Here is a 22,859-nt window from a genome sequence, read left to right as displayed (position 1 = left end):
GATCACAATCAGATTTCTGTTGTTATCTGACTATTTAAACGGTCATGTAAACAGCATACTTAGATCTCTTAGATCAGAGTAAGGTCTAGAAACGGATTGAGAAATCTGATGAAGGGAGCTGGATTTTAGCGCAACATCAGATTTCTCAGTGCTTGTAAACGCCTAGTCTTACTCTCATTTCTCTCTGATTCAGAAATCTGATTGCTACCTGACTCATCCCAGAGTTTCCCATTATCTCATTGCTCAAGTGCATTTAAAGGCGGTGATTGGATTACTAACAAAATCGCATTATTAAGTGCATGTAAACACACTCGAATCACACTAGAATCACACGCCAAATATACTCCCACCTAATTTTCCACATTTGACTCCAGCCTTTGTTTAAAATGAGCCCCTTCCTGTTTAATTACCTGTAAAGTTCCACATAAAAGTGCATGTGTTAAAGAGGCTGTTAGGTTTCAGGGAGTGTGATGTACAAAGCAGGTGATGTTTCTAACCCTAATATCTCTCTCTCTCTCTCTCTCTCTCTCTCTCTCTCTCTCTCTCTCTCTCTGTCTCTCTCTCTCTGTCTCTCTCTCTCTCTCTCTCTCTCTCTCTCTCTCTCTCTCTGTCTCTCTCTCTCTGTCTCTCTCTCTCTCTCTCTCTCTCTCTCTCTCTCTCTCTCTCTCGCTCACTGTCTCTCACTGTCTCTCTCTCTCTCTCTCTCTTTCTCTCCCTCTCTCTCTGTCTCTCTCTCTCTGTCTCTCTCTCTCTGTCTCTCTCTCTCTCTCTCTCTCTCTCTCTCTCTCTCTCTCTGTCTCTCTCTCTCTCTCTCTCTCTCTCTCGCTCACTGTCTCTCACTGTCTCTCTCTCTCCCACTCTCTCTCTCTCTCTCTCTCCCTCTCTCTCTCTCTCTCTCTCTCCCTCCCTCTCTCTCTCTCTCTCTCTCTCTCTCTGTCTCTCACTGTCTCTCTCTCTCCCTCTCTCTCTCTCTCTCTCTCTCTCTCTCTGTCTCTCACTGTCTCTCTCTCTCTCTCTCTCTCTCTCTCTCTCTCTCTCTCTCTCTCTCCTCTCCCTCTCTCTCTCTCTCTCTCTCTCTCTCTCTGTCTCTCACTGTCTCTCACTCGCTCTCTCTCTATCTCTCTCTCTCTCTCTCTCTCTCTCTCTCTCTCTCTCTCACTGTCTCTCTCTCTCCCTCTCTCTCTCTCTCTCTCTCTCCCCCTCTCTCTCTCTCTCTCTCTCTCTCTCTCACAGTTTGATAAAGAGTGAGAGAGAGAGGGTAGGAGGAAGGAGGGAAAAAGAGTGACCGAGAGGGACAGAGTGGGAGAGACAGAACGATAGATATTTTGAACCAACAACAACAATAAATAATAAATGACCAAACTACAATAAATAAAAATAATAAATAAATAAAATACACAAAGTAAAACAATCATTAACAACAGAACAATAAGATAAACAAAGGCACAACAATAAACAATACAATATTAATAAAACAATAGCTGTAACAGTACATGCTAAAAAAAGATGGTTCTTCAAGGGTTCGGTGTTGCAAATGGTTCTTTGAGTGTTCATGGTTATACAGAACCACTGTTTTTACTAAAGAATCGTCTTTTTTTTAAGAGTGCAAGGTAAATAATAACAATGAACAGGGCAAGATATTGCTGAAAGAGCAGTAAACAAGAATGCAAATACAGAAATGAAGTAAGAATAAGATGTAAAAGCTTGTTTGTTTTTAAATCCCACAATTGGTCCTGTGTGATGTTGAACTCCATCCACTACAAAGGCAGCGATGAGCTCAGCCTTTCATCCTGCGTTTAATCATCCTGCGCTCAGCTCTGTGTGTGTGTGTGTGTGAGTGTGCACAGCTGTTCAAACCAGCAGCAGCGGCGGCAGCAGCAGCAGCAGCAGCGCCGTAACTCCAGCGCTCCACCTTCACACTCAGAACCGCAAACTCTCCGCCGCCCGCTCAGCCTCTTCGCCGGAGAGCCGTTTGATCTGATTCAGAGGCGAGCGCTATTGTCCTGACACGTATTTGATCTTTTATCTGGAGGCCTGTAGGGCGCAGAATCCGCAAAGCAAACAGCGGCGCGGCCGGAGAGATCCAACACCGGACCTTAAAGAGAACCGAGAGCTGCTGCTTCAGAACTCAGCATTGTTAAAAGACACAGAGATGTTAAACACACGCTTTCAGATCCTCTTTTGTATGATCAGCCCTTTATATACAGTTCTGTTTTCAAATGCCATTTTTTCTCTTGATTTTTCTGAGCGCAAATTAGTGAACACGTCCTCTATATAGACACACTTCTGCACATTTTAATGCACAATTACTGTTTATTGAATTAAGCTATTTAAGAAGATATTGGTGTGTAAAAGTTGTGAACACACATTTAATGTTTTGTTTTTTTCCAATATGTAAAAAAATAGAGATTGTAGACTACAAAATGCCATATTTCATATTTCTCTGTAGAGGATGTGTTCAGTTATTTTCGCTTAATTTCAGCACAGCTTCAACAAAGCTTGTAGTTTGATCGTGAATGTTCAAACTTCTGCACACACCATTTTTGAAATAATAACTTCAAATAGAGAGTGCTAAATATTATTAATATTATTTTACACGCAAAACATTAGAACGAATTATTCTGTATTCCTAATTATTTCTGTAAAAGAAACAAAATAATTTTTAGCCAAGGCAGGTTTATTAATATAGCAGCTTTCATACACTGCTGTCATTTTTAATAAAATCATCTTATTTCTTATATTTAAACAACAGTATTAAAGGAATACTCTTATTTTGTATTGTTAAATTTGGCTTGGAAACAGAAGAGTTCAGATCTTGAAATGGCAACAGAAATTAATCGATACAGATACAATCTCTCCCATTGATTAGGACTTCAGGAGCTGGACAGAAGGCCTTACACATTGCATTAACTACCAACATAATTAAGAAGCAACAGTCGTGCTTTGATTTACAATGGGAAACCACAATAAAAACCATCTGGGATAACATGCCCACATCTTAACAACCACATGAGATTTCAATGGCTTTGTCAAGCCAACCTGAAGTTGATGTGCTGATGTATTAAATGCTCAGGTGTTATATGCCATTGTAGCACCCACACTAGCACATATCATGGTGCTAAGACATTCAAATATTGCAAAAGATTTTCCATGAATGTTTTATTATTCTTTCTATTTATTATTTCACTTGGTATGTGCCAATGTAAACATATATATATATTGCATGTTTTATCAAGCTAGTGCAAAAGAACAGAAAGAAGTACCACTCTGTGGTCAGTCTCACGATGTGTGCATATCTTCTTAAATTCTCCTTTATGGCTCTTCATGTAACACAATACTCACATGTTTCATATCAAAATTTCATCACTGCTTTCCAAAAGCGCTGCAACTTCAACAGCCGTAAACTCTCTGCGCGCCGTTTCACATGTGTCTCCGATGTGGCCTGAATGAAGAATGGAGGGATTCTGGCATGATGGGTCACTCCTTAGTGATTTCCTGAGTGTCCATTTGTCAGTTTTACATAAAATGTCAACAGACACACAAATCCACCACTTCCACGCGGTGAGAGGCAGATGACGTGTATCTCAGCCCCTCTTCACAGCCTCATAACTCTGGATATGAGTCACATATGGTCTCAGCATAAGATGTAATGGAAAGGGTGATTTTACAGATTTTACAGGAAATGTTTGGACTATATATCTGCTCTGAATTATCACAAAGATACAGAAACATATATAGAAACAGAGAATTTGATGTGCAGGAGAGTTTGTGGACCCCAGAGGGTTACAAATGGACTGAAAGTTTTAAGGGCGCATTTATATCATATTTCACTTTATTCAAATTATTTGTGAGTTAAAGTTTGGGAGCCTCCTAGTTAAAAAGTCCTTTACAGTGGAAAGGTTCTCTTCATGTGTTTGTGTCTCTGATCTCCTAATAAAACACATGTAGTCAGTTAAACACTGGCTTTTTTAAGAGAGCGATGCTGTTTAGCTCTTGGCTTTATTCTTAGTTATGTTTTCCAAATGATAGCGTCATGGCCAATTACAGAGACCCCCTAACGTGAGGGTTGTTCATGGTGCCATCAGTCCAGCAGAGTTCTAACTGACCCTAACACGGTCAGCATCTTCCCCCAGGCTTTCCATCGTCAAAACACTGCAATCGAAGGGTGAAAGATTTAATTTATTACGGTGTGGTTTAGCTATTTCTGCTGATGAGCCAACTCTGACACCCCTTTGTCTTTCTGTTCTGTGGTCAAGAACTGATGTTGAAGCAAGCATTATTTATTTAAAGCCATAGAGTAGAATGTTTCAGACACAAGGATTGAAGTTAAATAGAAATAGTCTGGTAAGTCTTGGTTATCTAAGGTTAACCAACGTATTGGTATAGGTTTGGTTGGATTAGTTGTCTTAGTTTGGATAAGCTAGGTTTGGCTCAGGCTAGTTGTTTGGGTCGGCTAGAGTTAGTTTGGATTATTTGTTTAGGTTAACTAGGGTTAGTTTGGATAGAGTTAGTTTGGGTTAATTGTTTGGGTTAGATAGGGTTAGTTTGGATAGAGATAGTTTGGGTTAATTGTTTGGGTTAACTAGGGTTAGTTTGGATAGAGTTAGTTTGGATTATTTGTTTAGGTTAGCTAGGGTTAGTTTGGGTTAATTGTTTGGGTTAGCTAGGGTTAGTTTGGATAGAGATAGTTTGGGTTAATTGTTTGGGTTAACTAGGGTTAGTTTGGATAGAGTTAGTTTGGGTTAATTGTTTGGGTTAACTAGGGTTAGTTTGGATAGAGTTAGTTTGGGTTAGCTAGGGTTAGTTTGGATAGAGTTAGTTTGGGTTAATTGTTTGGGTTAGCTAGGGTTAGTTTGGATAGAGTTAGTTTGGATTATTTGTTTAGGTTAGCTAGGGTTAGTTTGGGTTAATTGTTTGGGTTAGCTAGGGTTAGTTTGGATAGAGTTAGTTTGGGTTAATTGTTTGGGTTAGTTTGGATAGAGTTAGTTTGGGTTAATTGTTTGGGTTAGTTTGGATAGAGTTAGTTTGGGTTAATTGTTTGATTTAGTTTGGATAGAGTTAGTTTGGGTTAATTGTTTGAGTTTGTTTGGATAGAGTTATTTTGGGTTAATTGTTTGGGTTTGTTTGGATAGAGTTAGTTTGGGTTAATTGTTTGGGTTTGTTTGGATAGAGTTAGTTTGGGTTAATTGTTTGGGTTAGTTTGGATAGAGTTAGTTTGGGTTAATTGTTTGGGTTAGTTTGGATAGAGTTAGTTTGGGTTAATTGTTTGGGTTAGTTTGGATAGATTTAGTTTGGGTTAATTGTTTGGGTTAGTTTGGATAGAGTTAGTTTGGGTTAATTGTTTGATTTAGTTTGGATAGAGTTAGTTTGGGTTAATTGTTTGATTTAGTTTGGATAGAGTTAGTTTGGGTTAATTGTTTGATTTAGTTTGGATAGAGTTAGTTTGGGTTAATTGTTTGGGTTAGTTTGGATAGAGTTAGTTTGGGTTAATTGTTTGGGTTAGTTTGGGTACATTTTTGTTTGAGATTTGTTTAGGTCAGCTATTGCTTGTTTGAGTTAATTTGCCTAAGTTTGGATTTGTTAAGGTTAGTTTGGGCTAATTATTTGAGTTAGCTAGAGTTAGTTTGGCTAAGTTTGCGCTAGTTGAAGAGAGTTTGGGTCAGTTCTTGTTTGGGATTAGTTTGGGTCAGCTATTTTAGTTTGGATTAGGTAGAGTTACTTTAGGTACATTTGGCCAAGTTTGAGTTAGCTAGAGATTTGGTTTGATTAGGGCTCAGATTGAGTTAGCTAGGGTTACTTTTTGTTTAACTAGAGTTAGTTGAGGTTAGCGTGGGTAAATTTGGGTTAGCTAGGGTTAGTTTAGATTATCCTGGATAAACTAAGTTTAGTGTGGGTTAGAGTTTGAGTTTCTTTTGGAGTTTAGTAAAAATTGATGGCTCATTTAAAAAGACAGTGAATTGTGTAGCTGATAGCACAAAAGAGTGATGCCACGTAGTAGAGAAGCCTCAGGAGCCTGATGATGATGAACACTGCAAAAAATGATATCTTGGCAGGCGAAATTATTAGTCAGTATGTTTAATTTCTCATTTTTAGTTTGATGTGAGAATATTATGAGAGAATCTTGCTTACTTTCAGGTTTTTAAGTGAAATGATCTGTTTATTGATGGATCATTTTACTTGTTTCAAGAAATATGCTTTAGAGTCTGCAGTAAGATAATGATGATGATGATGATGATGATGAAAGAGCTCTACATCCGCTGCTGGCCCTCTGCCTTTGTCCTGCCTGCAGAATGAGGAAGCTGCTAAAGTGTGTTACCAGGTTGCCAGGTTTTGTCATGGTCTCTGATTCTCTGCTGCACGCCTGCCGCCCCTATCCTAATTAAAGCTGTATTGTTCAGCAACACCTGGACACAAACCTGGCAACCGCACAGCAACATCCTGTGTGTGTGTGTGTGTGTGTTTGTGTGTGTGTGTGTGTGTTGGCTTTGTTTTCCTCTCCTTCCTTTTATCCGAACGTTCTTGTATCCCCCGTTGCTCTGGTCCGGATCCTCTTCTGTGTAAGAGAAAAATAGTTTTCTTTTATACAATGTTTTACGAGTTTCATGGATTTATTGCATCACAAAATATCAATCATGTCCAACCGTGTAGCCAGTATCACGCTTATTCATCCTGAAATCTGGAACACATGTTTTTGGAAACGATCACCGAAGAGCACCGTTTTACTAGCTGAAGGATAAAAGTTTTTGTTCATTTATTTCAGATCTGAGTAAAAGATCTAAGAAAGTGGAAGGAGAAAGTGGAATTATCACCACAAAGGGATCTACAGTCCGCCCCCTGTGTTATAATCGTTTATGCTTTAGTCTGTCAGAACGCCGTGACTAAACGCAGTGATGTCTTGTGCTCGATGGCAGCCTCAGAGAAGATGTACAGTGGACAATGCAGCTCACTTTTGTTTAGCGCTTGCTAGCAGAGATTGAAATCAGTACCAATACTGATTTGTCCTTTGTTGAAATAACAGTAGATCGTGCTTCCAGACACTGATTTGTCCTTTGTCTGTTGAAATAACAGTAGATCTCATTTACAGACACTCTGATTTTTTTCTTTATCTTTGGGAATAACAGTAGATCCCACTCACATACATTCTTATTTGTCCTCTATCGTTGGGAATGACAGTAGATCCTGTTTACTGAAACTCTGGTTTGCGCAAAATTTTTTTCGAATAACTGTAGATTCCACTTACAGACTCTATCATTTTCCTGTTACCTTTGGGAATAACAGTAGATCCCTTTTTCATATGCTCTGATTTGTCATCTATCATTGAGAATGACAGTGGATCCCACCTCCATACACCTTCATTTGTTCTCTTTCTTTAGAAATGACTGTAGATCCTGCTTCCAGATGTTCTGATTTGTCCTCTCTCTGTTGGAGTAAAAGTAGATCTCATTTGCATACACTCTGACTTGTTCTTTATCTTTGAGAATAAATGTAGATCCCACTTACAGATGCTTTAATTTGTCCTCTGTCTTTGGGAATGACAGTAGATCTCATTTACAGACACTGATTTGTCTTCCATCAGTTGGGAATGACAGTAGATCCTATTCACAGATGCTCTGATGCTTTGAACGCTGACAACTGAAAGCTGAAACACTTTGCAGACTCTCTGCTGTTCTTCTTTCTGCTGTTATGCTGCCATTTGCAGCAAGTGAAGCCTCCACACGCCTCCAGTTGTTTGCTTTCTTTGCAATAACTTCACGTTGTTTGCCCCAGTGAGGGGAACATCTCCTTGTTTGCCCCAGTGAGGTGGAGACGTTTTCACCACCACAGTAATGTAAGTAGTGTTTGTATATGTTGCGTTAGCCAGGCAGTCATTTGCGTTCATGTTGCATGTGTTGTGTATATTTCTTCAGGTTAAATGTCATTTGGCAGTGTTACTGCAGGCTTCGCAATGTAGTCCCTTCACAACTCATAGTAATGAACTGTAGTACTTTCCCTTCTCATTGGCAAGTTGAATCCAGAGCATTCTCTGTGTATTTTCACCATTGTCCATGCTTGAATATTGGAAAGCGACTTGGGCAGTGGAAGATAACATCATGCATGTTTGCAAGAACGCAACAACACACAATGAGAAACAGTCATCATATCCCAAAATAGATTTCCAGTAAATGTGTTTTTGAAAAGAAAAATGACAAACCGATAAAGAAAGCCTGCTGATTTGTATTAAAAACATTTTTAAAAATGCTCTGTGCCCCTAAACACAGTGTATTTCACCCCAGTCCTGACATCTTATTGGTCATGCAGACCTGTCTTGGAGCATTTTTGGCCATGTGACATTCGACCTTGGCTCCAGTCCGTCTTCTCTGGCATCCTCGTCCAGAATACCCAGAATGCCCTGCGCCGGGCAGCATGGCGTGAGCTGCATGTGGGATTTGGCTTTGAAGTCTCACCTTTAAAAGCGAATCTCTTCTTCCAGCAGCTGTAAATCACTCATAGAGTTGAGCTGTTCTGCACAGCCGTCATTAATCTCTAGCGGGACGGCCAGGCCGATCCGTGCACATGCTCCGCTCTGAAGGACAGATGCTCAGCTTCTCTCTCTCTTTCTCTCCCTGTCTCTCATCCATGTGAACAGTGAGATGTTGTCAGTCGTTTCTCACCCCTCACATGCGGTAATCTCCATGACGGACTTATTTTCCACTACCTCAGCTCATCTCCTGTCGGACCCGTCCAACTGTTTTTCAGCCGGGTTTAGATCAGATTGATCTAAAATTGTTCTGTTGTTACATCAACTGTACTTTTTGCAAGACACTGAAGGTTTATTCAGTATAAGTGTTTTGCCCCAAAACCCCCTCCTCTTACCCAAAATGTAGTCAAACAACCTGACATGTTTACTTCTTTAAGTTTTGCAGTGCCGCTTTGAGGCTAACGTAGCTGCACCAGTAATACCTACACAAGTAAAACCTATTCTTTACCAATTAGCCTGGTTCTAACTGAATGTCTAGATCATTAATCTCTAATATGGTCATTATATGCTTTCTCACTGTATCAAAGAGATGTCACTCTTGGGTTGTCAAGTCAACTCAGTCAACTTTTTACAACAGGTGTTGTCAGAAAGCAGCTTTACAAACATCCGGGTCCAAGTCCCCATTAACGTTGCCAATGGCGACAGTGGCGAGGACAAACTCCTTGTTTTGAGCAAAGCGTCAGTTAAGGACGAGTCCACATCCAAGTTGTAAGTCGGTTAAAGGCGAGTCAAGTTGCAAGCGAGCGAAGGGCAAGTTTGAGTCGAGTCCAAGCTGAACTGTGAATTAATTAAGGACGAGTTTGAGTTGAGTCGTGCGTCAGTTTGGTTGCGGGTTCTCAGGAGTTGGTTAATATGTTGCATCGCGAATCAGTTTAGGGCGAGTTCAAGTCAAGCTCTGTGTCTGTTAAGAGCAAGTCCAAGACAAGCTGTGAGTAAGTTAAAGACAAGGCAAGTCATGAGTCAATGTTAAGTGTGTATCCCAATCAAGCCGTGAATCAGTTTAGGGCGAGTTCAAGTCAAGCTCTGTGTCTGTTAAGAGCAAGTCCAAGACAAGCTGTGAGTAAGTTAAAGACAAGGCAAGTCATGAGTCAATGTTAAGTGTGTATCCCAATCAAGCCGTGAATCAGTTTAGGGCGAGTTCAAGTCAAGCTCTGTGTCTGTTAAGAGCAAGTCCAAGACAAGCTGTGAGTAAGTTAAAGACAAGGCAAGTCATGAGTCAATGTTAAGTGTGTATCCCAATCAATCCGTGAATCAGTTAAGGATGAGTTGAGTTGCGAATTTAGGACAAGTCAGTAATTGGTGAGCTTGACTCCACTGACATGTGAACTGCGGGTCAGTTAAGGGCAACTTTGAGTTGAGTCGTGAGTCAGTTTAGGTACAAGTTTGAGTCAAGTCGCGAGACAGTTTAAAGGCGAATCCAAGACAAGTTTTGAGTCAGTTAAGGACAAGTGAAGTCGAGAGTCTGTTAAGGGTGAGTCAGGCTCGTATATCATGAGACTTCTTCGACTCAGATTTTTGGTCTCCCAGTCGAGTTGCAGACGAGTCAAAGTCAATCATACATGTTTGATTTTGTTGATATGACATTTAAAACTTTAAAAACTACCAGACCGATCCCATTTTTAAATCCACGAGTCTCGCTTAAACATGTTTACCTGCTGCTTTTTTACTGTGGCAGTGAAAACAGCAGCAGCACCTCCACGTTTGTTTACTTGCATCTCCTAGTAATTGGAGAACACCTGAGCTTGCACGAGTTCAGGGAGTTCCATTTAGTTGAGTAACAGCTTAAACGTTGAGTAGTGTGTGATTCACAACATTTCAGTCGCCTTAAAAATCTGCAGAAACCAGTCAGAAAGTGTGAGACGCCCAGTCTGTGTATAATCTGTTAAGACTTTAAAAGTCCTGTAGTGAACCCAAGGCTTAAGGGCATTTGCTTGTCTTCACCCTCCCTGCTTGGTAGAATCTGGTGATGATGAGTCTCAGCTACTGTGTGAAAATGGGGGAAATAAAGTAAAATGAAATAAAAAAAATCATGTTCAAGATGGACCCCGTCGCAACCCTGACGGAGAAGCGGCTTAGAAAATGGATGGATGGATGTTCAAGATGGCTGTTCTTCTTCTTCTTCTAGCTATGCTCCGTGTTATGCAGCCATATCATTGACTACGTTTATGATCAGCAGATAAGTGTGTAAATTAAATGTTCCCCCAAACTGTTCCTTTAATGTCTGCATCACCTCAGGAACGATTACGTTCATCTCCTCGGAAGGAAGCTTACAGTTGCTTAGCTGATGAAGAACCATCGCTGTCATCGTTGGAGACTAATCGCTGACCATCCGTTTATTTCACCCTGTTTTCACACGGAAACTTGGAGCTTGACCAAGCTCTTAATCTCTTCCGTCGTTATTTCCACATCCGGACTCTGCTTTAGTTCTGCATCCACGCCTCGCTGCACCCTCGTCAGTTCTGGACAGATTTGTTCTAAACGTGTCATTTCCCTGCCTCATCATCAGTAATGTCTGACAACGTGATGAAGCATCATTACACAAGACTTTAATCCTGCTTTGCACTCATATTGAACCTCTTCTCCACCATCTCCCACCATCTACTGTCCTATGTGTGTTACAATGTGTTCTACATCTGCCATGCTATGAGTTCCACTATGGCCCAGATCTACGTCCTGTATGTGCTCCACCATGTTCTATATCTACCATGATTTTTTTTTCCAAGTTCTGGTTCTTCTTCATGCTCTTAGGTAGTTTCTCCTCCGTAGTCTTGGGTTCTCTCAGTGTTTGATAATCTTAGAGTTGCTTTTTTGGAGTTTCGGTCAATGGTTCTTCCTCATGCTCCTAGGAAGTTTCTCCTTTGGAGCCTTGGTTCTTCTCAGTTGTTGTTCTTCAGGCTCTTTGGGAGTTGCTCTTTTTGAATCTTGGTTTCTTTCAGTGGTTCTTTTTAATGTTCTTAGGGAGCTTCTTCTTTGTAGTCGTGAATTCTCTCATTGTTTCTTCTTAATGTTCTTAATTTCCTCTTAGTGGTTTTTCTTCATGCTCTTAGGAAGTTTCTGTTTTTGGCCTTTGGTTCCTCTCAATGGTTCCTCCTTGTGCTCTTAGGGAATATTCTTGGTGATGCTCATTAAGGTGCCAGAAAGCAACTTTTCAGACTGCAGCTAATAGAGAATCTTGAATAAAACTGAATTGACCTCTACATGTTCTGCCCACATGCTCCACTCTACTGTTCCAAAGTTTGGCACCATGATAAGCCACAACAGCACAGTCCAGCTTGTAGCATTTATGCCAGTCATGTTATGTTGCGACTCTAATACAAGAAGCATTCTGTCTCACAACAATTGCTATGAAAGAGCACATTGGTAGGTCGAGCTAGAGGTGGTAATTAAATAGTTTTTCTACTTTCTGGGTCACTTCTGTTTTGTTTTTGTTTTTTTTTTCCTTCGTGTTTTCTTTATTAGTCCAAACTTGACGAACATGGCAAAAATGTAAAGTTTTTTTTCTTTGAACGTACAATAACAAAAATGTTTCACCAAATTCAAATCATAATAAAATATCTCTTCTTCTGCCTAAAAGCACTAATGTGTGGTCTGGACTGACAGCTCCTCCTACATCATTTCTCTGCTTGCTTCAATGGGCTACACGTTAAATAATTCATATGATTTTTTTCTCAGGGCCTTACAGAGCTTCAGAAAAAGCCTAATGCATCTGTAATTACATTTTGAGGCCATTTTTATTTAATTAAATAATTCTTTTTATTGTATATGGGCTCTGTGAGTGTTGTAGTAATACTATTATTTAATTTTGAGTTGTGGTTCCTGTCAGTGTTCCTTCTGATGCTCTTAGGAAGTTTCTCGTTTGAATCCTTGGTTCCTCTCAGTGGACCTTCCTCATGCTCTTAGGACGTTTCTCCTTTTGAGTCTTGAAAATGATCCTCAGGGCCTTGTAGACCTTAGGCTTAATGATTCCTGTAAACTAAAACTTGCATCTATAATTAAATTTATAGGGTATTTTTATTTAACGAGGAGTTCATGCTTGTTGTATTTAGGCTCTGGGAGTGTTGTAGTAAATTTAGGTAGACACAGCCGGGTGACATTGACATTCATGGGCCAAGCTGAAGGCCCAGTCACAGCTTTTCACTGAAAATTAGTTTTGTGAGCTACAGGTGTGTCAGGTGTGTTAGATTAGAGCTAGTGCTCAACTAAGTTTAATTACCTCTGCTATAGTGAATTATTCTGTGCTTATTTTACTGTCCTCCAGCTCTGAGATGTTTGTGGGAGTTTGACAGAATCTGTGAAATAATAACAAACACCCTTGCTCCATTTCTCTCCTGAGGCCTGTGTGTGTGTTGTTGGCTGGATCTCAGTGGGCCTCTTGCAGCCCAGCGTCAGTTTATAAACTGGTCAGCTCTGGCCGGTGCACTAATCCGCAGTTTGAGAGAGATTGTTTAGCGCTTGTGCGACAGCTAACACAGAGAGAGGACGGAAAGATCCGAGACTTCTTATATACAGTAATTGCTTGACTTATTTTTCCAGAGAACATCTGTCTCTGTGTGCCAAGTGAGCTTCTAATGAGCTCGCGACTGTACTTATGGTTTTAAAAACGTTCTCGTCCACACAATCAGCCGTTTTCAGCTTAAGAAAAGCCATGTAATCAATTACTATATCATTTCAGATAGACTTCAGATTTTTTCAACATGCACAAATGACTAATTACTTCTGTTAGACTGTAATGGGATTAACTTTACTTACTTTACTTAAAGGTGCCAGAGAATGTAAAACTGTATTTACATTGTCATAGTTGAATAAGCAGAGTTCTGTACATGGTACACTCTTAAAAAAGATGGTTCTTTAGGGGTTCGTAAGTAAAGAAAGTGGTTCTAAATAGAACCATTTTGAAAAGGCCTCTGTATACCTTCAAAAAAGGTTCTACTGTTGCAGGGGTCGTCAATATGTGGCTCTTTTACTGATAACCTGCTTTTACTTGACCAGCTACAAAAGAACTGTAGTCTACTGAATACTCGTTTCTTTAAATATTTACAGGTAAGAACTTTTCTTGAAAACCAAACGGGCTTTACGTTTAATAAACAGACATCCCCAATAGAGAAATGATTTTAGAAGCCTCTGGATACAAGATTCAGTATTATACATTGTTATGTAGCACTTTTATTAAATTCGTGGCAATATTTTAAACATTTTGCAATACGTATGAACATGTGATATTGTGTGAAAGGTGTTTTAAGGACAGCATAAGTTATTTTTTTAAATGCTTTGCATCAAGTGGTGTGTTTTGCTTTTGTTTGAAAAGGAAAAAAAACTGAAAAAAGGCCCAAAAAATGTAGCAAGACGTATGCCGTTGTGAGCATACTACATAAAACATTTGAGCACAGAACTGAAGCAGGGCTGCATTTCACACTGATTCAAAGTCTGATTCCTGCCAGAAAACAAAAGCTTTTAAAAAAGTGAAATAAGCCGACTGCTTGCTGCCGTGTGGTTGTTTATGTTGCCATTTGAATTATGGGATTAGTGTTATCATCAAATCTGGCTTTGGTTAATGATTTTCAGTCATATGTTTACAACCATTGAGAGATTTTTAATAGTTGCAATGAAATTGACACTCCATTTAAAAGAACCAAGCTCTGTAGGTTCTGATGCTGCTGCGCTACAATTTAATAAAAAGTAAAATTAAATAAACGTTATCAACCCCCAAACTGCCGAGCACATAAACAACCCAGAGAGAGTTACACACTCAGTAAATAAATGAAAACGGCAGTGTGCATGCACACATGATGTCAGGCTGCTTTTTTTGCCCTCAGGGTCTCCCCCTAGAGGGGAAATTACAAAACACTGACCAGCATAGAAAAACAAACAAAGCCCCTCTTACACACACACACAAAGTTCACACTTGCTTGTCCACCTGCAGCATGTGTGACGTTGATGTTTTGCAAAAGAAGACCAATTCCCAAACCGGAACGGTCGGTCCAGATGAGTCAGATGTTTAGCCGATGTACTGTTGCGTTTACGATGTGAAAAAGTGCAGATTTCTTCTCTAAACACGCAGTATTTTAAAGACATTTCCTGTATTTACTCCTGGCCTTTGTCAAGGCTGATAGAATGAGGAAGGACACTATTGGCTCAGACGCTAAGCGATAGTTCAGCTAAAATTTCCATTTACACAATACTGCCCCCAACCACAAATGTAGTTCTTTAGCCAAGTTTCTGAAGCTTGCCTCTTTTTTTGTGCTGGAGCTACAAATCTATTATAGCTGACAAATAATGGAACTTATACCCCCCAGTTAGCATTGCATTAACTCTTAAATCATCCCTCATTTTCCTCAAAGTATGTGAAGATGTTCAGCATCTTTAATAGTCTTGATTATGTGGTTTCTGACTCTGTATGATTCACTGTTATCTATAAACATAGACTAAAGTACAGAAAAAAATCCTGCTTCATTAGGGCTGCTACTGTTTTACCTGTGCAACATATATGGTCAAAATTTATATGTAACAGTAAGTCATTTTTTTCAGAAGTCAAAGTTCACATATAAAGTTACCTTTTCAAAGATTTTACAATATGTGACGTCCTATTTCAACTGGAGTCATTTTCCTAGAGGAGACTAATGTGTGGGATTTAAATGCCAGATTCATACTGGATGTACTATTCATATCATTTGACAGATAGCTTGGATTGAAAGGTCATAATCCAGGTCTCTGTTATGTCCTTTTGTTTTTTGACCCTCAAAAACAGTATCAACGAGGTGCATGAAAGTTGATTTAAACATTATTACTGTTAACAAGGTAGGTCCAGGTGATGAGAAGATCATCTTCTATGCTCCACAATTATTATCATCAGACTGTAAAACTACACACACTGCAGATTCATACTGGATTAAAACCACTCCACTCTTACTACCATCAGACTGTAACATCTACACAAACTGCAGAGTCATACTGGATAAAAATTGATTTTGTCTCTAATTACATAAATCACAACACTAAACCAATACAAGCAAAGCTAATCCGGCTGTAACAGGGCTTTAGTCTGTCTGAGACGTCACTCAGCGTCCTAAAGCTGAGGCGTTTGCCCCGCTGTGCTGCTGACAATGTGGCTGTGCAGATTTGTTAATGCCTGCTGTGGTGAGCACGCAGCGTAGCATCTGCGGGCCAGCCGTGGCTGTAGCAGGAACAGCTGCAGTGGCAGTGCTGGTGGAGGGTGCAGGATTTGTTAGTATGATGGATTTTGCGTTGCAGATCCACTTCCTGTGGGACACACCAGACAGGAAATCCCTTCCAGAGTGAGACAGACACCAGCACCTGGACTACATGCTTACATGCATACATACATGATGCACCTCACAGACTACATGTGCCACAATTTCTCAGCTTAATCAGGATGAACTACCTGGGATGTCACTGCAGCCACGACTGATTTTAAGAGAACATATTTGCAGAGAAGTTGCTCTCAGAAGAAATGCACTTCAAAGAAATTTGCTGCTAACAGAGCTGCCCAGGGCTCTGTCCACTGTTTGAAACTTGAATTTAACCCTAGATTTTCCTAGGCTTTGGTTCTGATCTTGATCCTGGATTTGACCTGGGTTCTGTACTGGATTTGCCATGTGTTCAGTCCTGAGTTTGTCCTGGACTGGCGCAGGGTTCAATCTGGGTTCAATCCTGGATTCCATATGTTTGGTTCTCGGTTCGATCCTGGATTTGCCCTAGGCTCAGTCCTGGATTTGCCCTGTTTTCAGTCCTGGGTTTGACCCTGTATTTGCTCTGTCTTGGATCCTGGGTTTGATCCTAGATTTGCCCTGTGTTTGATCCTGGGTTCAGACCTGTATTTACCATGTTTGGTCCTGGATTTGCCCAGTTTTTAATCCTTGGTTTGATCCTGGATTTGCCCTCTGTTCAGTCCTGGATTTGCCTAGGTTTGGCCCTGAGTTTGGCTTAAATTCGGCCCTACGTTCAGCCTTGACTTTAATCCTTAGTTTGGATTTGGGTTCAACGCTAGCTTTAGGCCCATCTTGCTCATGCATTTGGCCCTGAGTTTGCCTTTGTTTTTAGCCTGAGTTTCCCGTTGGGATCTGTGTCAGATCTGGAACTTGACCTATGGGTTTCGACCCTGTGACACCAGCATCTGGACCACATATATACACGACATACATCACAAACTGCATTCGCTTGGATGTGCCACATAGTGTCTCAGCTAATCAGAAAGGAATTACCCGTGACGTTGCAAATGCTTGATTTACTGTATCATTTGCAGAAGGAGTCTCCTACTTCTGGTGGTTTACCTAGCAACAGTTCTTTAACAGTGTTTAAGTCAGTCATTCAGTTCCCTTGGTCCACACTAAAGCAGAAAATGTTTCATTGTTGCGTTTTTGTTTGTAGTTTGCTTTGCATTCACAATGACATATTTGATACTGAACCAAAAAATGTAAACTAGGGTTATAGTGATAAACAAGTCTGATTTTGTTTAGTTTTCTAAAGTGGTAAGCCACAAGTGGCTGTGCGATACCATGATTTCCCCATGATCTGAAGTGGATTAAAATGACTAAAATGGCCTCAAATGGCTTACTGCTCTTATAGCAGAAACTAATAGAATTATTACATAATATAATTGATATGTGTGGTTATGTATGTGTATATGGAATACAGTAGACGTGCCTCATGAAGAGATGAGTTTATCTGTTGCAGGTAGAAAAGATGATGGACAGAGAGGAGAAAATTATTCTGTTTGGGCCATTTTGCTCTACTTGTGTTCATATTTCAAATTAACCACACCAGACTTTGCAAGCTCGAAATTGACCTCCTCAGGATGTCTTATCTTTTGGTGCTTCAGGGGCTGAACATCAGCGTTCTCATTTGTTGTAAGGGTTCCTGTTAACATAGCAATTACACCAGGGTTCGTATGAGGCTTTTGAGCCATACAGTTTGAATTGAATTGTCATATAGGAGTAAATTAAGGCATTTGGACTTGTGGTTCAATCTTGAAGAAATTTCAGTCATCTAATCATCTTGGTGTGGGGCTCCCAAGTGGCGCAACTGTCTAAGCATTGGCCCTATCTTCAGAAGATCGCAAGTTCGATCCCTGATGATCCTACACCTGTACAATGATGTGTGAGCGGCAGTTTGAAAAGATACGTTAGCTGGCTTCACAGGTCTTGGAGGAATCCTGTGTTAGCCTTCACCCTCCTAGCATTGATAGTACCGTGGAATTGGGGAAAGAATTGGGTAAAAATCTGAGTGGTCTGAACACTTAAACCTCTGTGGTTGATTCACACCTGTGATGAAACTCGTTAAGGTCATGAAACTTGTTGAGGTCAGGCTATGAATCTTGGCTACAGCTGCTCCTGAAACAGCTGTTTGAGAGAGTGGATACTGCCTGGTTTCTCTATTTGTGTTTTACTGTGCCTCTTTTTTTCGGCTCTCTGCGACGCTATTGTTTCTGGCCTCTCTTCTGCTTCCTGTCGAAATGGCGTGAGAGGTGTTCTGATAACTCCAGCGGTTTTATAGCAAACAGATCCACTTTCACCCGCGCCTCTGTGACTCACTGCTGTTAGAGAGTGTTTTGCAATGGGACAGGAACTCCAGAGTTCTGCATGTGTTTGTGTGTGTGTGTGTGTCCATTTGTGTGAAAGATTGAGAACATGGATGGACAGTGTCCACCCCTCCTGTGTCGGTTGTCTCTGTGGATGATGCTGTGGGTGATTTATGATGGTAATTGGCAGTTCGTGTCAGGAGCAGCAGCTGCGTTCCAGCGGCTAATGCCCCCACCCCGTTTGCAGCTCCGGTCATACACACCCCATCCCACAGGACACAGTACAGGGTGGAGAGTCCTGGCCCACCTCATCCCACTCTACACAGTTTAGCCCAAGTATATGCAGGTACTGTTCTGGTTGAATTGACTTGGTCAGATGTTGCTGGGCTTGGTCCTGGCTTCAGCTATGGGTGCAACCCTGGATTTGCCCTGGGATTGATCCTGCATTCATGTCTGGGTTTAATCTGGGATATGCCTAGAGTTTGGTCCGCTGCTTGACACTGGTTTCAATCCTGTATAGATTCTGTCCTGGAGATTTTGGTGTTTTCTTAAGTTTAGTCTTGGGTTTTGTCCTTGTTTGACCCTTGATTTGTCTGGTGTTCAGCCTGTGACTTGTCCTGTGTTCATTCTTGGGTCTGGTCCTTGGTTCTACCCTAGCTTTTCTCTGCATTTGGATTCAGTTCTGCATTCTGTCCTAAATTTGCTCTGGGTTTGGTTCTGGGTTGTAGACTGGCTTTGCTCTGGGTTCAGTCCTGGGTCCTGCATTCTCTCCTGAATTTGCCCTGGATTTGATACTGGGTTATACCCTGGATTTTGCTGGTTTTCATCTTGGCTTTTACTTTGGATTTGCTCCGAGTTCACCCCTGAGTTCATCCCAAAGTTTGACCAGATTTCATCCCTGTATTTGTATCTGGAGTTTGTTCTGGGATCGATCTTGTTTTGTGCCAAGTTTGGCCTAGAGTTTTCCCAGTTTTTCCAGATCTGGGTTTGGTCCTGGACCCTGGGTTTGTCCATGGATTCATCTGTAGGTTTTCCCCTGGTTTAGCTTGAGTTGGGCCTGGATTTGAACTATGAATTTGGCCAGTGGGTTCGACCCTGGAAGCTGACTTTGAATGAGGCTAATCACTGCAGTTTAATTGTTGTGGAATTTTCAACGTTTGACATGACGACAATGATGATGATAGAGATGGTGGATGATGATACCAGCGCAAAGCTCTGTGTACACTAGCCGATTGTCTTTAATGTGCTCTTGTGTGTCTTCGTATTCCCACAGTATGTTCTGTATGTAAGTGTTTATTACAGTGTTGGTGTCAGTCCCACACTTGTGGTGCATACACACTTTACTGGAGTGTGTGTGAGTGTGTGTTTATGTTTGTGCACTGTGGGATTGAGGCGTATTCCAGCTTAAGAGCATTTAAAATAAACAGCAGAGCAGCTGTACTACATCCTCACCAGCTTCACATACAGGAATCATAAGACAGTGTGGAGTGGAAAAGCCTTTAGCACACCACTCTCACCCCAAACAGTCCATCCACCACTGAATCACTCTGTCCTTGTGAGTTTCTCCTTGTGTCGATCCAGGAACTGTGAGGCTGCCGGTGGATGATTTGAATAAAAATCTTATCATGATCTTCTTCTTTATATATAATTATTATTTTTTTAATGTGTTAGTAGTTGAAAGCTGTTGTACAGTAGTAGCATCATATTAGTTCACACAATCAGTTAATGTATCTGCTATATATATCTTCTTTTAAATCCGCTTTATTTATCAACTAAACCTTTTTACCACTATGCAATAATATATGTAAGTTTGGGTGCCCCAGCTCATATTTCAGTGAAAACAAGTTAACACATCTACAGAGAAAACACTTCTGCGTGTTTTAATGCACAGTTTTAAATTGGCAATTAGCAAGACACACTCAATAAGGAGTGGTTCTGCAGGTGGGGACCACAGACCACTTCTCAGTACCTTTCTGCTTTCTGGCTGATGTTTTGGTCACTTTTGAATGTTGGTGGTGCTTTCACACTCGTGGTAGCAGGAGACGGACTCTACAACCCACACAAGTGGCTCAGGTAGTGCAGCTCATCCAGGATGGCACATCAACGCGAGCTGTGGCAAGAAGGTTTGTTGTGTCTGTCAGCGTAGTGTCCAGAGGCTGGAGGCACTACCAGGAGACAGGCCAGTACACCAGGAGACGTGGAGGAGGCCGTAGGAGGGCAACAACCCAGCAACAGGACCGCTACCTCCGCCTTTGTGCAAGGAGGAACAGGAGGAGCACTGCCAGAGCCCTGCAAAATGACCTCCAGCAGGCCACAAATGTGCATGTGTCTGCACAAACGGTTAGAAACCGACTCCATGAGGATGGTATGAGGGCCCGACGTCCACAGATGGGGGTTGTGCTCACAGCCCAACACCGTGCAGGACGCTTGGCATTTGGCAATTTGCAAATTCGCCACTGGCTCCCTGTGCTCTTCACAGATGAAAGCAGGTTCACACTGAGCACATGTGACAGACGTGACGGAGTCTGGAGACTCTGTGGAGAGAGATCTGCTGCCTGCAACATCCTTCAGTATGACTGGTTTGGCAGCGGGTCAGTAATGATGTGGGGTGGCATTTCTTTGGAGGGCCGCACAGCCCTCCATGTGCTCGCCAGAGGTAGCCTGACTGCCATTAGGTACCGATTAGATGAGATCCTCAGACCCCTTGTGAGACCATATGCTGGTGCGGTTGGCCCTGGGTTCCTCCTAATGCAGGACAATGCTAGACCTCATGTGGCTGGAGTGTTTCAGCAGTTCCTGCAAGATGAAGGCATTGAAGCTATGGACTGGCCGCCTGTTCCCCAGACCTGAATCCGATTGAGCACATCTGGGACATCATGTCTCGCTCCATCCACCAACGCCACGTGCACCACAGACTGTCCAGGAGTTGGTGGATGCTTTAGTCCAGGTCTGGCAGGAGATCCCTCAGGAGACCATCCTCCACCTCATCAGGAGCTGCCCAGGCGTTGTATGGAGGTCATACAGGCACGTGGAGGCCACACACAACACTGAGCCTCATTTTGACTTGTTTTAAGGACATCACATCAAAGTTGGATCAGCCTGTCGTGTGTTTTTCCACTTTAATTTTGTGTGTGACTCCAAATCCAGGCCTCCATTGGTTAATAAATTTCCATTGATGATTTTAGTGATTTTGTTGTCAGCACATTCAACTTTGTACAGAACAAAGTATTCAATGAGAATATTTCATTCATTCAGATCTAGGATGTGTTATTAGAGTGTTCCCTTTATTTTTTTGAGCTGTGTGTGTGTGTGTGTGTGTGTGTGTGTGTGTGTGTGTGTGTGTGTGTGTGTGTGTGTGTGTGTGTGTGTGTATCAGTGTGTGAGAGGGTGAAACAGGTGCCATCATCACTGCTGTTTTGTGTCTTGGACAAAAGTTCCTCTCTTGCGCGGCCTCTTGCTCTTTCTTTCTCTTCTGGAGACCCTGAAACAATGAGGTGACAGAACCAGATCTGTGAAGTTGTGAAATAAATGTGTCAGGGTGCTGGATCAGGAGAGCCGGCCGTGTGAGAGGAGAGTAGTTGAGACTGGCTCTTATTAAGAAGCTTAGACACTGCTCTAGTAACTATTAAGCACAGTTCTTTCACAGCTTACTGATAAAGCCTTTTCTGTGTTTGCTTTCTCCAGAGATCATTGATGATATCACTCATCTGGTGGATAAGACGGACAGCCGCATCCGTAATGAAACGCGGAGGGTTAAACTGGTGGAGACCAAGTCTGCGTCCTGTGGTGAGTGAGCCTTCCCGACACTGTGGGTTTGTTTGCGTTAAATCTCTAAAAAAGCTAAAGCTAAATAAAATAAATAAAGCTAAATCTCAAAACTATTTTGTGTTCTGTATGGAGGATTCTGTTCTTAGGCAGTTTTACACCTACACACTTAAAAAAGATGGTTCTTCAAGGGATTTTGTGCAGCACCAAAAGAATGTTTCTGTTGTTACAAGCTTGACATTGTAATAACAGAACTATCTACAGTGCGTTCTCTATCAGTCTGAAGAACAGATTTCACAATGCAAAGAAAACTTTACTCATGCAAAGGGTTCTTTGAGCGTCCATGGCTCTGTGTAGAACTTTACTAAGGAACCCTTGAACCATCTCTTTTAAGAGTGAGTCTGTGAGTATCTTTCATTTAGTGGTTTGTTAAGATTAAGATTAAATGACCCTTATTAGTCCCACAATGGGGAAATTTCACCTTCACGTTTAACCCATTCGTGCAGTGAAACACCACTAGGGGGCAGTGAGCACACTTGCCCAGGACAGTGGGCAGCCCTATCCGCAGCGCCCGGGGAGCAATTGGGGGTTAGGTGCCTTGCTCAAGGACATCTGTCAGCTCAGGGGGATTGAACCAGCAACCTTCTGGTCACAAGGCTGGTTCCCTAACCGCCAGCCCACGACTGCCCCCATAAACATTGCAACAGCTAAAACATATGGAGGAACCATTTTTGGAGGAACACAAGCACTCACGTTTCTCTCACGTTTGTTTTCACAATTACCCTCATGTTTACTCTCACGTTACTCTCGTGTTTACTCTTACGTTTACTCTTAAGTTTACTCTCTTATTTTTTCTTACGTTTACTCTCACGGTTTGCACTGATGTTTACCCTTATGTTTACTCGCACACTTCCTCTCACGTTTACCCTCGCGTTTACTCTCATATTTACTCTCACGTTTGCCGTCATTTGCCACATTTCTGCTTCTTTATGATTGATTTGCCAGTTTGGCTTTGACCAATCAGATCACAGATGCTCGTTT

The 22,859-nt window shown here is 41.5% G+C and overlaps 1 protein-coding gene across 1 annotated transcript in view; it reads left to right on the top strand.

Annotated features, from left to right (window-relative positions):
• The window catches only part of stx8 (syntaxin 8), a 68,550-nt gene that overhangs the window by 37,027 nt on the left and 8,664 nt on the right, over positions 1-22,859 (top strand). Inside the window, exon 7 of the mRNA XM_017721633.2 lies at positions 21,738-21,839. Within this exon, the coding sequence (XP_017577122.1) occupies positions 21,738-21,839 (102 nt within the window). The remainder of the gene's footprint in view (positions 1-21,737; positions 21,840-22,859) is intronic.

Source organism: Pygocentrus nattereri, chromosome 30, assembly GCF_015220715.1.
Source record: "Pygocentrus nattereri isolate fPygNat1 chromosome 30, fPygNat1.pri, whole genome shotgun sequence".
NCBI classification, from domain to species: domain Eukaryota; kingdom Metazoa; phylum Chordata; class Actinopteri; order Characiformes; family Serrasalmidae; genus Pygocentrus; species Pygocentrus nattereri.
This window is presented reverse-complemented; position numbering and strand designations above follow the sequence as displayed.